The 17,078-nt window shown below is 36.9% G+C and overlaps 1 protein-coding gene across 3 annotated transcripts in view; it reads left to right on the plus strand.

The window, feature by feature from the left end:
* DCDC2C (doublecortin domain containing 2C) overlaps positions 1 to 17,078 on the plus strand; it is a 113,644-nt gene that overhangs the window by 47,218 nt on the left and 49,348 nt on the right. For 2 of the 3 annotated variants that reach the window (XM_039530973.1, XM_039530971.1), the window contains exon 6: positions 1,471 to 1,516. In XM_039530973.1, coding sequence (XP_039386907.1) covers positions 1,471 to 1,516 — 46 coding nt within the window. The remainder of the gene's footprint in view (positions 1 to 1,470; positions 1,517 to 17,078) is intronic. The other variant, XM_039530972.1, reaches the window with a different exon arrangement.

Below are 17,078 nucleotides of genomic sequence, written 5' to 3' on the forward strand. Positions count from 1 at the left end.
TCCTAATCAAGTCAGAAAATATTAACCTAAGGGATTCTGTGTGGGATTAAGAGTCAGCACTGATGCATCTGTTTGCAGGATCAGGGTCTAAATAAGACATCTTCTGTTGCATTAGTATTCAGGTTCATGTCCTTTGTATGCTAACCATTAATGGAAGACATGATCACAAACATGTGAGTGGGTCTGAATGTCCAGCCAAGAGAGTTCAGTCTTACATATAAAAGCTATCCCATTTCAGTACATTACAAACTATGTTGTAAACAAGTTCTTGGTTCCCAGCAAAAAGTTGCCATTATCTGAAAGTTGCCAATAAGTGAAAGGCCCCCATTTTCAAATGGATGTATACATGTACTGGTATGGAACAATGATGTACTATAGTCATATTTTTGTATTGTATTATTGTTCCATACAACGTTAACATGAAAAAGCCACACATACAAAATTGTTTCCTTTAATATTATAATTTTTCTCTGTGTAGCTTCTGAAGTAAAATGGTAAGTTAAGTAAATGAAGTAAAACAGTCAGACTGTATCCTCCCTCCCTACCAACTGTTTATGTGACAGGCACAGGTAAATTAAAAAAGAAATTTTGGTATACTTGCAGTCAATGCATCAGGTGTGTCACACACAGTAAAATGTCACACAGTTTTAAGACCACAATTTGTCCAGTGTCATCACTGTTCTTTAGAATCCATGAAACAACAAATTTTAAAGACACCACACTTCTCAGCTACTCACACTAGCTTAGCCTGGGACTCTCATAGGACCTCTAGAACCTGAGCTTTACTGGTGAGACAGGTCCACATGTTTGACGTCGTGACACAAAGCCGAAGTGCACAACTGTGCAGCACTGGGCAGTGTGTTATGAATGTTGGCTAAAGCATGTACAGCAGTAATGTGTATTCACTCTAGGTAGGGTGACCAGATGTCCCATTTTTAAAGGGACAGTCCCATCTTTTGGGACTTTTTCTTATATAGGCACCTATTACCCCTCACCCCGGGGTGATTTTTTCACAGTTGCTATCTGGGCACCTTAACTGTAGGTCCGGGAGACACACAAACAGTCATGTACGGTCCCGCATTTGGAGCCAGCAGATTCATTACAAGTGGAACCTCTTCTAATAAAGTTATCGATAAGTGGCATGAGAGTTGCTCATATATGAATTCTGTTAATACTAAAGTCAATGGAACATGATTGGTTCTTGGAACTGAAAGTTCCAAGAACTGAAAGTTGTCTTTATCAGGATTGCTAATAACTGGCATCAACTGTGTGGACTTTTACAATGTGTTATACGCTGCCCATGTTGTATCTATTTTTAATAAATGGAGGCGTTTTTTCTTTAGGGCTGTCATAAGTAGTGCATTCATTTAAGATATGTTTAAAATAGCAATGGATCATCATGGATAGTAATTTTTTTTTAGTTTAAAACTGACAAATACTCATATTAGGGTAACTGTATTTTATTTTTAGCAGATATGGTGAGTCTCCAAAAAGGCCCAGAAAGAAAAAGGCAAGAGTAAGTGAAAAAATAAAATTAATAATTTTTATACTTTTGCTACAATATATTTTAGTGTTGTTTTGTACAATCAACACTGTAGAAGTAGTAAAATGTTTTTATATTAACAGTTTGATAAAAATAACTTATTACATAATGGAGAATGGGAAATCTGCTTTAATTTATATTTCAACTCAAATGGTCTTAATTTTAGGCTTTTGCCACATCAAGTAGATAAAATGCAGACAAATATGAAAAACATATTGATACATTTTAAAACTGGGCAATCTTTTAAATTTTTTCATTCTAATCCAGTTGAAGAAAATCGTTACTAAATCCCTATTTTGGCTGCCCTCCCCATCTTGACTTTACTTGTTTTTGTAAATCCTAGTGGAAGATTCAGTTTTTCGTTATTTAAATTTAGAGAAATGAGATATTTTATGAGGAGAGTCTTCATGCTATGGAATAGGGTTTAAAAAAAACCCAAAATGAACCAAAAATGTATTGCTTCCTTTATCCATAGCACTGTCAATTGTCTGTTTAGATTGTGAGCACTTAGGAGCAGTGACCATTTCTACTTAGGAGCTAGATTGTAACACAGTCTCACTCCTACTGATAAACAGGGACTACTTGTGTGAGTATCTGCTCATCAGTGGACTTATTATTTGTATTGCAACAAAAAGAATTAGTATCTGGTCCTACTGTGCCTATTGGAGCACAATAGGACCAGATACTAATTCTTTTTGTTGCAATACAAATAATAATTTGAGAAGGAGACCCATCTTATTTTATGTCTGTAAAGCACCTATGTCTCTTTGGCTGTTTTATAATGATTAATAATTCAGTTAAAATTTTATGTTAAGAGAACACAATGATTACATGGTTAATACATTCAAAAGGCAGGAAATACATTGAAGCTCTGTTGATACTACTATAAAATAGAAATATTATGGCACTGTTTTCTTATTTGTCCAAGTCATTGCACTGACATACAAAAAACATTACTCATAAGGAATGCTGGGTTGGTGGCTCTCCAGGGTACCCTGTAAAAGTCTGTGTTAATTTCTGTGAGCAAGATGAGGATAATGCACTCTAGTTATGCTGCATCTAAGCCCCCTGCTGTTATCCAGGCCCCCCCTCTCAGCCCTCCCAAATTTATAGGAAAGGAGTTCTTTTTGAAGACTTCGAGAGAGCTGCATGGGGTGGAGGGATGTGGAATGAGAGGTGGCTGAAAGAGCAGGGATTTGGGGGGCTAGGCGATCAGAGGGGTTGACAACTATATTTTGGTCCATTGAATGAGTCAAATGAGGGTTCCCTGAGGAACCTATTAGGTCTTGTATGGATTCAGGAGGCCTCCAATGAGCCTCCTAAAGTTCACAAGAGGCAGCATGACTCCTAGGAGTCAAAGGCTCACTAGTCTCCTCAAGATTTCCACAGTGATCTGTCTAGTTTGCCATCCTGGTTATGACAGTGACCAGTACCAGATGCTTCAGAGGAAAGTACTAGAAACTCTGATGGACAATTATAACCATAGACCCAGTTTAGTTTGTCTTGTTTTTTTGTTTTTTGTCCTCTGGCTTTTTTTTGGCTTATAAATTGTGTAACTGGATGCCTTCATTATCCGTATAAACTATATATAAATAAATAATCATCTTCTGAATTCTATTAAACTCTTGGCTTCAGTGGCGTCTTATGACAATACAATCAACCTGTAGATCTTATGTTGTGTAAAACAATGGCTGGTTGGTTTTTATCAGTTTTATAATTCTATTGCTCTTGTATTATGAAGGGTTGACAGAAGGGTAAATTGGGCATACCTGCCATGCACCATTTTATATTTTTATATTTATATATCTTGTATCTCTTCTTGTTTCTTCTCTCTTTGTTTCTTCTCTAAATATTTTTTGCTTCATTTTTCAATTTAAATAAAATAAAAAAAACTAAAAAATAAAAAAAGTAAAATGAGCTAATATACTATTTAAGAGATTTTTGTACAGATATTTTTTTTTGATCTTTTTTCCTTTTTTTTTTTTTCCAGAATTATTAACTTATCTATTAATATTGCAATATTGCATCTTGTGCTGCATACCAGTTACCGTAACAAGAAATAACTGCAATGATGTCACAAATTCAGAGATTGTTGCCTTTTCTTTTGAGATGAGAGCCCTAGAGTCTGCCATGACTGAGTGAGAGTTGTGATGTATGAGTGTATTGTCACAGCAGGTTTGGGACTCTAGGGAGGTTGCAGAAGCTTTCATACTGTGAGGGTGCTGGCAAAGAAAACAGCAGACTTAAAATTTTCTCTTTATCTGTTCTCTAAACGTAACAATTTAACAGCCCTAAAGTTGAAAGTTAAAAATATTTCTTAAAAGTAAATGGGATTATTTATTCAGTGTGTTAGATTGTAAAAAGGAAAAAAAAGAAGTGTAAGTGTCAGAGGTGAGAGCCTGAGAGCAGGGCCTGGCCTGGAAGAAGAGACCCTGAGGCCCTGAACCAAACAGGCCTATAGTGTTGCTAAAACACAGGCACTTCTAAGTATTAGGTACTTGATATTCATGTAAGTACATTTCTGGGAGATGGTACAGGAACACACCAACCCTCAGTAAGACAGGGATGGGGTGACAGTACACTGGATGGAGATGTTATTTTCAAACTAACAGGTACAAGTTGTAGGGTGGTAATTAACCACGGCAGGGGGGAATAGGTAACTTGTTTATATTAATGTATAAAAGAGAAATCATAGGAGGGGCATCTTTGTCTGGCCTTTGGGAGCAGTGGAAAGTCCTGCTGCTGACTGAGCTGGTGCATTATAACAGGCATACTTGTGTTAGTGTCCCTGTAACCATTGAGCCAGGGCACTAGGACCCTGCTTCGTTAACAATAAACCTGGCTGAGTGCCTTTGTCATCAAACCAAATCTGTGGTCTTTCTGGGTGGTACTGTCGAGGTGTGCTGAGCCGCTGTCTGCGGGGCTAGTACAGCGTACTGAGAGAGCATACACACACACCAACTGACAACAAGGAATATGAAGTGAAGTCAGGGGATGCATTATGGTACATTTACTGTTATTTTGATCGACTTTCTTATGGCAATAGGAAATAGGCATGGAAACATGGAGGTGATGGATTTGGTCAAGATCTGGGATGCAAATAGTATAATTTAGGGCTGTCAAGCGATTAAAAAAATTTCAGGTGACACTGTAAATAAGAAGCAGGTAGAATTATCTCCCGTGTATGTAAACAAACTGGCTTGTCTTAGCAATTGGCTGAGCAAGAAGTAGGACTGAGTGGACTTGTAGGCTCTAAAGTTATACAATGTTTTGTTTCTGAGTGCAGTTATGTAACAAAAAAAAATCAACATGTGTAAATTGCACTTTCACGATAAAGAGAATGCACTACAGTACTTGTATGAATTAAAAATACGATTTATTTTTTTTCATTTTTACAGTGCAAATATTTGTAATAAAAATATAAAGTGAACCCTGTACACTTTATATTCTGTGTTGTAATTGAAATCAATATATTTGAAAATGTAGAAAAACATCCAAAATATTTATAATAAATTTAAATTGGTATTCTGTTGTTGTTTAACAGTGTGATTAAAACTGCGATTAATCATGATTAATTTTTTTGAGTTAATCACATGAGTTAACTGTGATTAATCTACAGCCCTAGTATACTTATTTTTTTGTACATTGGATTGTTGCTCTGACTGTAAACTACAGAAAAGAATTGGGAATTATCTTTTTGGAAAGCAAGATTATGATGAATTATGAAGAGCTCAGAACTAATATGACAGAAGAAGATGGATGTGGATAGGGTGGAGAAGGGATTAATGGATTGATTTACCTGTGGCAGTAAAGCATGAGAAGAGATGCTTTCTGGTTGTGAAAATATCTGGTAGATGTGAAACTCCAGAGCAGAAGAATCTATAGAATATGAATAAGGTAAATCCCACTGGACACTTGATGCAAACAACCTATTGTTTTTCTATCAACTTTTTATTAAATTTTTAAAATATATATACAGAAAAAACATAACAAACTATATATAAACTTGTCATAATGCATAAACTTCGCATAATATATTAATCATGTGCTACCTTATCTTAGCTATACTTGAAACATTTAGTTATATATAATATGAATAGTTTAAAATATAAATCAATTTATTTATATTACTCAGTTGACAAACAACCAAAAGTCGTTTATAAAAATCCAACAAGCTAGAGTAAATTTATTAAAATAAGATAAAAATAGAAGCAAAATTCAGAGGAGGGTGGTAAAGACAGGGAGGGAAGGAAGTTGGTTGAGAGAGAAAGGGAAGAAAAAGAGGAGGCCCATGTATTTAATAGAGTCATTCAAATATTCCCAGGTGAGCATCCCATATCTCTGAGAGTTTTTCCTGGGTATTTCTGTTGTGGTATACCATTCTTTTCATAGTGGCCAAATTTATGATGTCTATGCTCCGGTCTCCGTTTCCATTTTTGTAGTACTAGTCTTTTAGAAGTTATTAGTGCTCTGCTGAGCCAAAGTTCAGATTTATTCAGCATCCAATTAACATTCATTAGGTTTAAAATGACCTGTTTAGCTTGTAACACAATTTTATTTGATAGGAAAAAATTAACTCTGCAGTCTGCCAAAAACATTGGTATAGGAGCATTCCCAGAGCATATGGGTTAAATTAGCGTCTGCTGAATCATAGTGGCTACATTTATCTGACTTAGTGGCATGTGGTTTGAACAGTTCGAGAGGGGTCCAATGCATTCCCAGTATGATTTTCTGCTGGATTAATCTTAAAAGGAGGTCCAAGGAACAAGTCAGATCACTGGCTAAAATTTGTTTCCATTTTTTACCAGAGATGGAATAATTTGTCCAGTTCCTCCTCCCATTTCTTTTTTAGGGAATCAGTGTTTAATTAAAATTTCTTGGCCAAGTGTGTATGTACTGTTGCCATAGGTTTTGGCAATCTGAATAATATTTGGAGAAATGGATAGTGGTAGCGCAGGTATTGGGACCAAACAGATGGGAGATGGCATGTTTAAATTGGACATATTGACACTCCTTAGTCTGTAGACTGAAACTTTCTTTTAATATTGTAAAAGGGAAAAAAGTATAATTTTCAATAAATTGACTGATGGTCAAAATCCCTTTCCTAATCCAGTCTGGCCAGATGATGGGTTGCTTGCTCTAGAGTTTTGAGTTACCACAGCTAGATGCTTTGGTATGTAGAAGAGGGTGATTTTTAGATTTAGTAGACTTGGTATGCCATGTATTTCTGGCTGCCACAATAGTTGGTAATTGTTCTTTAGGGAATCAGTAGTAATAATCCAACTGCAGTGCAGTGCATTCGAAAGGTCTAAAGAAACAACTAATTCCTCTTCCATCTGGAGCTAATCCAGGGTTCTATAGCATGAGGGAATGAGCCACTGTGCTTCTTGGCTAAGAATTATTGCCTGATGGTAAAGTTTAAAGTTCAGAAATCTAAAATTACCTGTTTTGACAGGGAGCTGTAATCTTTGTCAGGAGATTCTGGGTTTGTTACCAGCACCCCACAAGAAGGACCTGAACATGGTGTCAATTTTGGTAAAATAAAATAGGAATGTGGATAGGGAGGAAATTCAGAATAAAAAGGATTCTGGGAAGGGCATTCATTTTGATTATGTGTTTTTCCCCAAAGAGGGAGAGATAGTATCTGCCATCTATTTAAATCATGATTAATAGGGGCTTGACTATGTTTTTAATTTAATTAGGGAACAGGATGTCCAAATATCTGAGGTGCATCTGTTGCCATCTAAATATCCTGATAGGAGAGCTACTGCCAGCTAAATCCAATAAGATCTTCATTGTTTCCAACTTATCCCAATTTATCTTGTAGCCTGATAATTTACCAAAGTTATCTATTGTTTGTACAATATTTGGACTAGCTTGATCTGGAATTTTAATTAATAGGAGGATGTCATCTACATATAGAATGATTTTTGTCTCTGGAGACCCTGATTTGATCTCTTGAATCCCTTGGTTCCCTAATTAGTTCTGCATGTGGTTCTAATGTTACATTGAACATGGCGGGGGGTGAGGGGCATCCCTGTTTAGTTCCTCGAATCATATCAAAGAGAGGGGATATTGTGCAATTTGTTAGAATATGAGAATTGGGATTGGAATATAACAGTTTGATCCATGAAATAAAGGATTTCCCCAACACAATTTATCCAGGGTAAGAAACAGATATGTCCAATTCACTCTGTCAAAGGCTTTCTATGCATCAAGTGAAATGATTGCATGGGAATTTCAGGAGTGTTGATGGAATACCATAACATTAATCAACGGATACGTGTTGTCTGCACTATGTCTTTTTAATAAAACACAGCTGATTGGGGTGAACCAAATCACTCATTACTTTTTCAAACATCTTCGCCAATATTTTTGAGAGTATTTTTATACTAGTATTGATTAAAGAGATGAGTCTATAACTGTAATACATTTGTGCATCCTTACCAGGTTTACGTAGTACAGTAATTAGGGCTTCCCTCATAGTAGGAGGTAATGTACCTTTCGTTAAGGCATCTTCGTAAATGTTTAACAGCTTAGGGCCAGAATATCTTTGAAACTTCGATAGAATTCTATCAGAAGGCCATTAGGGCTTGTGGTCTTGCCCAGACTTATTTCCTCCATGGGTTTGATTATTTCCTCTGATTGCAAGGGAGAGGTTAGCCTGGCCTGCTGCTCTTCTGAGATTTCTGGGAGGTTAAGAGTTCTAACAAAATTATTCAGTTCTTCTGGGTCAGGTGGTGAATCATTATTGTAAAGAGCCTGACAGAATTTCAAAAATAGATCACTGATCTCTTTTTGATTAGTAATAATTGGCCCTTATTCTGATTTGCCCTTGTGATGCTTTTTGGAACCTTTGATATTTCTCTTTTAATCTGTAGGAGAGAGGTTTCCCTGACTCCCAGTATGTTTGTGTGAGTCTAAAAAGAGAAAATTTCAGCTTGTGCTAAAGTCAGTCTGTTTTCTTCATATGTTAGATTAATTAATTTTTTAAGATTTTCTTGGGTGGGGTAGTTTGGACATTTTAAATCCATAGCTTTAAGTAGATCAGTAAATTTCAATAACTGAGCCTGGCTAGCTTTCTTCCTACCTGCTGAGTAGGAATGAACCTGCTCCTAATAAATATTTTTAGTGTATACCATAGAATGGATTAGAATATCTCTGGTCTGTCATTTTGAAGAAAAACTTTAATTTCTTTTGTGACACACTTCTAAAAATGTTTATTTTTCAAAAGAGAGGGGTTCAGTCTCCATCTTTTATGAGTCCAGTTTGTCTCAGGAGGGGAAAATCTGATCATGATAAACTTTATTTCTTTATTAAGCACTGAGTCCACCAGATTTGTAGAAATCAGGAAGAAATTTATCCGTGAATATGCGGCATATGGGAAGAAAAAAAAAAGTGAAATCTTTCATTGTAGAGTTCTGTAACTACCATACATCTTTTAACCCCAATTCTTCTATACAATCTTATAATTTTTCTAGCCTATGATTGTGTACACTGGGGCTGACTGGCTTGTCTACAAAGGGGTTCAACACCTCATTAAAATCTCTTGCTATGATTGATTCTAGTGGGATATTAATTAATTTGGAAGAAAAACTTGGATCATCTTTATTGGGTCCATATATGTTAATTAAGGTATATATAGTGTAAGAGATCTTAGCCTTCACCAGCAAAAATCTACCTTCCTCATCTTTATTTACTCCTAATATTTGTAATTTGAGTCTTCTATGAAATGAAATTGCTACACTTTTGGCAGTGGAGGAGAAATTGTTAAACACCCTTTCCCTCAGCCCCTCCTCCTAAATTTTCTGCCCCCAAATCATTAAGGTGGGTTTCCTGTAGGAAGATATCTTTTATTTGAATAATTTGTGCAAAGGAGGAGGTTAGGCATCAGTTATAAAGGCTGAGTCCTTATAGTGAAGGAATGAGAAATGCTCTCCTGTGAAAAGTGTATGGTTGTAAAAATATGGATCAAGGTAAAAAGATCATAGTAAATTAGGGCAGGCATACTCCAGTTTGATTATCAATAGTGCAGGAAATTAATGGTGCCAGGGGAGGCGTTGTAGCTATTTTTATAATGTAGGAAACAAATAGAATGTACGTAAGCTTGTGGTATTTTTGTGTATATCTTTAATAAAGATCTGTGTGCGTGCACATGCATTCACATTTGGAGGATGAGTCATGGGAGGAACTGCCAAGGCAAGTAACAGTATTTAAGGAATATTATAGTATATGCTATACTATAGTATAGTGCCCGAAGTGCTTAGGAAATATTTATTTACACAAACTCTTTTCTGGCAGATGTTCTTTATTTTTGTGTAATTCAAATATAGAATGAATCTTATTTGACCAAAACAGTGTTTTTGTCAGATTCACCTAATATATAGCTGATTCTTTCTTCAGTTTAATAATAGAATTATCATCATCCAGTTATAGTGAATTGGAAGAATGCTTGAAAGAGTAGCAGAAATGTAGCTCAGGGGGGAGGGATAGCTCAGTGGTTTGAGCATTGGCCTGCTTAAACCCAGGGTTGTGAGTTCAATCCTTGAAGAGGCCACTTAGGGATCCAGGGCAAAAATTGGTCCTGCTAGTGAAGGCAGGGGGCTGGACTCAATGACCTTTCAAGGTCCCTTCCAGTTCTAGGAGATTGGTATATCTCCAATTATTACCTTATTATTATTATCATAGATGACTGCAATGTGTTAAATTGTAGCTTGATTGCTTATTTGATTCAGATGGATGAATATCTGAAGTTATATATCGAAACCAACCTTTCAACATTCATGTGCTGTACAGCTGACTTGTTAATATGAAAATTTTTAACATAATGAAAAAAGACGTGGATTAGTAAGATTGTAACTACTAAATTAAACTCAATAAAGCCTGTTAATATAAGACTTCTTTATTAAAAACAACTAGTTCATTCACAAAAATTGCTGAAGAGAAAAATTATGTAACCAGTGAAAAATTCAGGTGAGGGTAAGATTTAATTTTTTTGCAATTTTTTTTGTACATAGCAGGGGCACTGCAGTTTAATAAATTAAGCCTAAAATATAAATAAAGTTCAGTGAAGGACACATGCTTCTTACTTGACATTTTAGGTTAGTAATTTCAGGGACAAGGCAGTATCTCATGATAAATGTGAAACATTCTCGTCATCAATCAGCATCATAAAGAAGCAACACCAGAGTTAAAATGTTAGCAAATCTTCCATTTTAATACATGTTCAGATTAGATACATGTTCTGTGATGGAAAGCACAGACATCTCTGTTCTGATGAGATTCACTTGAGAAAACAGCAAAATGTCTTTTGCATGCACCTTCAGTCATTTTGTGTATGGAGATGGATTGACTTCAGAACAGGCTGCTACTGTTCTTTGTTTAGGTGGCTATATAGTTCATCCAAGACTGTCTTGGGAAACTATTTTTTTAGTATCAGAGGGGTAGCTGTGTTAGTCTGGATCTGTAAAAGCAGCAAAGAATCCTGTGGCACCTTATAGACTAACAGACGTTTTGCAGCATGAAAAATACTCACTATTTTTTTAGTATCGAGTGTTCTAATCTATTACAATAATACTGAAATGTAACTAGGTTTCTTGAAATAAGTGTTATTAATTAATAAGTATAGTATTTGTAATAGAATGTTGCATGTTTAGCACTTTCTTTCCTTTTCTGTAATTGTAACTTCTGAATATGGATAGGTTAAATGGGGTTTATTTTTAAGTGAATTAAGAACACCTAAAAGGTGCCAGAGCAAAAGCTGAATGACTGGGGATGGATCACTTGATAAATTGCCCTGTTCTGTTCACTTCCTCTGAAGCATTTGGGACCAGCCACTGTTGGAAGACAGAACACTGGGCTAGATGGGCCCTTAATCTGACCCAATATGGCCATTCTTATGTTCTTATTTAAAGCAATGGAAACTGAAGTCCTCTAAGTATAAAGTAAGCACAGTGTGGATAATTACAATGAAATCTTCCGTGTACTGCCTCTACTAGCATAATTCTACCCGACTGAGAAACTACATCTAGAAATGAGAAATAGTTCAAATCCCATGCTGATTTATGTCTTGGATTATGGTTGCCAGCTAGGGTGACAATTGGCATCAATTATGATACTTCACTAGGAACTGTACTGAGACTTCTTGCTAATTTCAGATAGGCCACGGAACAGACATCAGATATTAACAACATTCAGTCATTTCCAATCCAGTATGGACTGAGACTGTAAGCAAGAAGCGAAAGATTCTGTATTCTAACGATGTATATTTTTATGGATTGTTATGGCAATATAGACACATGTACTGTATATACATCTCTGATAAGTGTCCTGTTCTGCAGACACTTACTACTGGGCACAGTGCTTACTATTGTGAGTTGTCTCCCTGACGTCAGTACAGGGACAGGTCTGTTTGTCGAAGAGGTTCAATGGAAGCTTGCCTGTTAACAGCAGCGCTGAACTTGACCACTTAGGTGATTTTTGACATCTTACCTGTAACAAAGTTAAAAGTGAATTTATCCTTAGGAATTTAGACTATAAAAATTACAAATATATTCTAAAATAAAATATTTGACTTTCAATTTCTTTTCAGTTCTCCATGCATGTTGCCCTAGCCCAATTATCTACTAGCCGAATATAATAATCTGTACATTATTTGGTCTGAAATTAAATGAGCAAATGTACCCTGCACAACGTTGTTAGTCGACACTATCTTTAGGTGACATGTTGTTGCCCCATCTTACAGCACTTACCAATGTGAGTAGTTCCAGTGACAACCAACAGCCATGGTTTTATTTGTTAGACAATCTCTTAAGTGATACTGATCTATACAGTAACAATGGTCAATGTACCAGCAGCACTGATGATACTAGCAGTAAAAGAACTATGTATTTATAAGTTAGATTGGGTAGATATTATAAAATCTGCAAAGTCTTTAGTATTTGGAGTCATAGTAGCAGCAGTAGCCAACATCCTCTATTGACATTTCTCCTCTGTATTATGTTTGAGAAAGATACTTGTTGCACTACTCAATGGAGTTGGGCTGAGGTGATGGAACTCTGAAATATAGATGCGCTTCACGCACACACACCCACCCACCCACACACACACCCTATAATATGTTGCAATGACAAGTTTCTGTTGGAAGCTGATCTAGTGAGATAAAATTCCTGATGCAATAACAGAGAATATTTGAACCACCAAACTGAAGAGAACCTTTTAAGGTGTCACTCTTGGTCACAATAATTTTCTATAAATAAGTTCCTAGTTAACTTACCAAGTAAGCATTCGCTGCTCCCCGCAAAAAAGATAAAAATGATGTCAATACAAGCATAAGAAAGGATAGGGGACAAATTAAAGTAGCTGACAGGATGTTGTAGTTACATCAGAGAACTAAAGTGCAACCTCTAGAGCAATATAACACATTTCTACAGAATGCTCAATACATTTTACTATCTTTTAAATCTGGTTTGAATGAGTACCTCCAGATGATGTACAGTCCATTATCACTAATAAGTATACAGTACTTCATTTTTTCTGGATCTGTTCTCTAATATGTATTTTTAACAAATCATATATTCTTCTCAAATTTGCTTTAAAATAATCTACAAATGTAATTTTAGCGTAACATTTTTCATATCTAATTAAAGCAACAGTATATCTGTTATGTTAAAGGTATAAAGTATAGAGGTGTTTCTTACTCTACAGTGAAATCCCTAATATAGGAAATCAGATGAGAAGAAAATGTTTACTTTTATGTTTTAAATGTTGTAATTTAAAAAGATTTCTTTAAAAAAAAAATCACAGCTCACCGTAAATTGATACATGCATATGTGAATGCCACTTGAAAGAGGAAAGGTGGTCATAGTAAAGTCAATATAACAACAGGAAAGTAAGAAAGGTTCTGTTCTGGCTCCCAAATCATCAACCAAATCATTAACTCAGGCCAAAATTTTCAAACTTTAGTCCTTAAAATTAGGCATTTAAATCCACATTTAGGCACCCAAATAAAGTGGCTGGATTTTCAGTCTGCCTTCACTGCCAATAAAGGTGTATTTTTACAGTTAGATAGTTAACTTGAATTAGCTATCTTGCTGTAAAATCCTAATCGAGTCAAGGCTCAGGTAGTTTTTATTTCAGTGTCGCTAATCAAGATCAACCTTGTTTCCCTCACCTGGCGTTTACCTCAACTAGGTCCATAGAGGTAAACACTACAGTATGTTATGACAGGAATTTTGCAGCAAGATATCAAACTCAAGTTAAAACACACCATTTTTGGCAGTGAAAACAATTTCCAAGTACCAATCACTGGGAACATCTATGACAATCAGGCCACATTTCTGGATTTGGGCAACAAAGTTTGAAAATTTTGACCTAAATTGCAGTTGCAGGCCCAAATTTCACCCTACTGAAAGCACTATTTAAAGAACGCTTCCCTGCCCCCACAGCCTATGAAACCCCAGCTTGAGTTTTCAGAGCTAGCAATTACAATAACCATGCAAACAAAGTAAATTTAAATCATAGAAATGTAGGGCCGGAAGGGACCTTGGAGGTCATCTATCCAGCCCTCTGTGCTGAGGCAGGATCAAGTATAGCTAGACCTTCTCTGACAGTTTTACTTTAATCTGTTCTTAAAAATCTCCAGAGATGTGGATTCCACAGCTTCCCTTGAAAGCCTATTCCAGAGCTTAACCACCTTTATAGTTAGAAAGTTTTTCCTAATACCTAACTGTGGTGGGGTATACAAACATCAGACTGGAGAGCAAGGGGTTATGGAGCTCCTCTGGGCCCAGGAGGCCCTGCCCTACTGCACCTGCAATGCCTGCACAGGCTGGAGGAGGAGCTTAGAAAGGGGAGCAGAGTAGCTCAGTGGCAGGCAGATAGTGGAGGTGAGCTGACTGACACTCTGAGTTCTTGGGAAGGAGCTCCACAGGAGCTCTAGCTGATTGGACCTGTAACTCTTTGAAGGTTAGAGACTTTATCTTTGTGTTTAATTCTTTACTTTACCCTGTGGGAAGAGCGGGGACTGGTAGGAAGTGATCCAAGGAGGTAACTGCATAGCACCTGAAGGTGCAGGACTTAGCTGCCTAACATTGGGCTCCGAATTAGTATCCACTGGAAAGGGTGGGCCTGTGCTCCCTTACCAAGCTCTAAAGAGGGACAGTTAGGGAAATCCATTTCTTGGTGGGGAACCTAGTTGGGGGAAGACCCTAAAGATGCAAGGGTCTGGACCACAAGACCCCAACCCAAAGGGGAAGCCCTGAATCCCTTGCTTAATCCTGATTACCTCCCTGTTATGGGACTCTCTCTATATACCCTGAAAGGGGTGGACTAGAAAATGTGACCTGGCTGGAGAACTAAAACACTGAAAGGACAGATCACTGCAGGGTAGAGCAGTAATAAGAAAGGTGAATGCTGGGGAAGAAGTCAACCTGCCACATCCCCTCCTGATCTTTAGGTGGCATTGGTGGGGAGTGTTCCCCTTCACACTAACCAAAATCTCCCTTTGCTGCAGATGAAGCCAATTACTCCTTGTCCTACCTTCAATGGACATGGAACACTGATCATCATTCTCTTTAACTGCCCAGAACTGGACACAGTACTCCAACTGACCAATGCAGAGTAGAATGGAACAGTTGCCTCCTTTGTCGTACATACACCATTCGGATTAATACACCCCAGAATGATATTTGTTTTTTTTCCCTCAACTGCATCACGTTGTTGACTCATATTCAATTTGTGATCCACTATAACCTTCAGATCCTTTTCAGCAGGACTACTGCTTATCGAGTTATTCCCCATTTTGTAGTTTGTTCATTTTGATTTTTTTCTTTGCACTTGTCTTTATTGAATTTCATCCTGTTGATTTTAGACCAATTCTCTAATTTGTCAAGGTCCTTTTGAATTCTATTCCTGTCCTCCAAAGTGCTTGCAGTCCCTCCCAGCTTGGTGTCATCTGCAGATTTTATAAGTATACCCTCCACTCCATTATCCAAGCCATTAATGAACATACTGAATAGTATCAGAACAAGGAGAGACCCCTGAAGGACCCTACTAGATACATTCCCCCAGTTTGATAGCAAACCCATTGACAACTATTCTTTGAGTTTGGTCTTTCAACCAGTTTTGCACCTACCTTATAGGTTTCATCTAGGCCACGTTTCTCTAGTTCGCCTATGACTATGTCTTAAGGGACTGTGTTAAAAGACTTACAGACATTGTCATACCATGTCTACAGCTTCTCTCCTATCTGCTAGGCCAATAACCTTGTCAACAAAGAAAATGAGTTGGTTTGGCACAATTTGCTCTTGACAAATCCATGTTGGCTATTGCTGATCGTCCTATTATCATCTAGGTGCTTACAACTTGATTGTTTAATAATTTTTTCTGGTAACTTTCCAGATATCAAAGTTAGGCTGACTAGTCTATAATTCCTTGGGTCCTCTTTGTTCCTCTTTTAAAGATAGGTACTATGTTTGCCCTTCTTCAGTTCTCTGGGATCTCACTTGCCCTCCATGAGTTCTCAAAGATAATTGCTAACAGTTCTGAGATTGCTTCAGCCAGTTCCTGCAATACTCTAAGGTGAATTTTGTCAACCCCTGCTGACTGGAATACATCTAACATCTAAATATTCTTCATATATTCTTTCCCTATTTTGGCATGTGTTCTTTCCCTCTTGTTAATTTCTGTTCACAATTCAACTTTTTAATGAAGACTGAAGCAAAATAATCACTAAACACCTGAGCCTTCTTGAGGTCATTCCTTATTAGCTCTCTTTCTCCAATAAGAAAAGGACCTACACTTTCTTTTTTTCTTTCTCTTATACTTAATGTATTTATATAACTTCTTGTTATTGACTTATGTCTCTTGGTAGGTATAACTCATTTTGTGTCTTAGCCTTTCTGATTTTGCCTCTATATACCGGAGCTATTCTTTTGAACTCATTCTTAGACATTTGTCCATGTCTGCACTTTTGTTAGGATTCCTTTTTTATTTTCAGGCCATTAAAGAGCTCCTGATGGAGCTATATTAGCCTCTTCCTTTTCTTTCTGTCTTTCCTTCACATCGGGATAGTGTACTGTTGCTCCTTTAATGCAATCTCTCTGAGAAACTGCTAGCTCTCTTGAACTCTTTTTCCCCTTAGATTTTCTTCCCATGGGGCTTCACCTAATATTTTCCGAGTTTGTCTGCTTTTTTGAAGTCCATTGTACTTATTCCACTGTTCTCACTCCTTCCCTTCCTTAGAATCATGAATCTATCATTTCCTGCTCACTTTCACCCAAATTGCCTTCAGATTTGCAACTAGTTCCTCCCTGTTAGTCAGAATGATGTTTAAAATGCCTGTCCCCCTTGTTACTTCCTCCCTTCTGAAACAAAAGGTTGTCCCCAGTACATTTCAAGAACTTACTGGACATTTTGTGTTATGCTGCATTAAACCACACACGGCTGGTGTGATTTCGCTATGGAAGTCATTGGGTAATTTTTAACATGGAACCTTCAAGACCATTTTCACAGTAGCTTTGCAGAGTAGTTCCAC

Source organism: Mauremys reevesii, linkage group 3 (assembly GCF_016161935.1).
Source record: "Mauremys reevesii isolate NIE-2019 linkage group 3, ASM1616193v1, whole genome shotgun sequence".
Lineage (NCBI taxonomy): Eukaryota > Metazoa > Chordata > Testudines > Geoemydidae > Mauremys > Mauremys reevesii.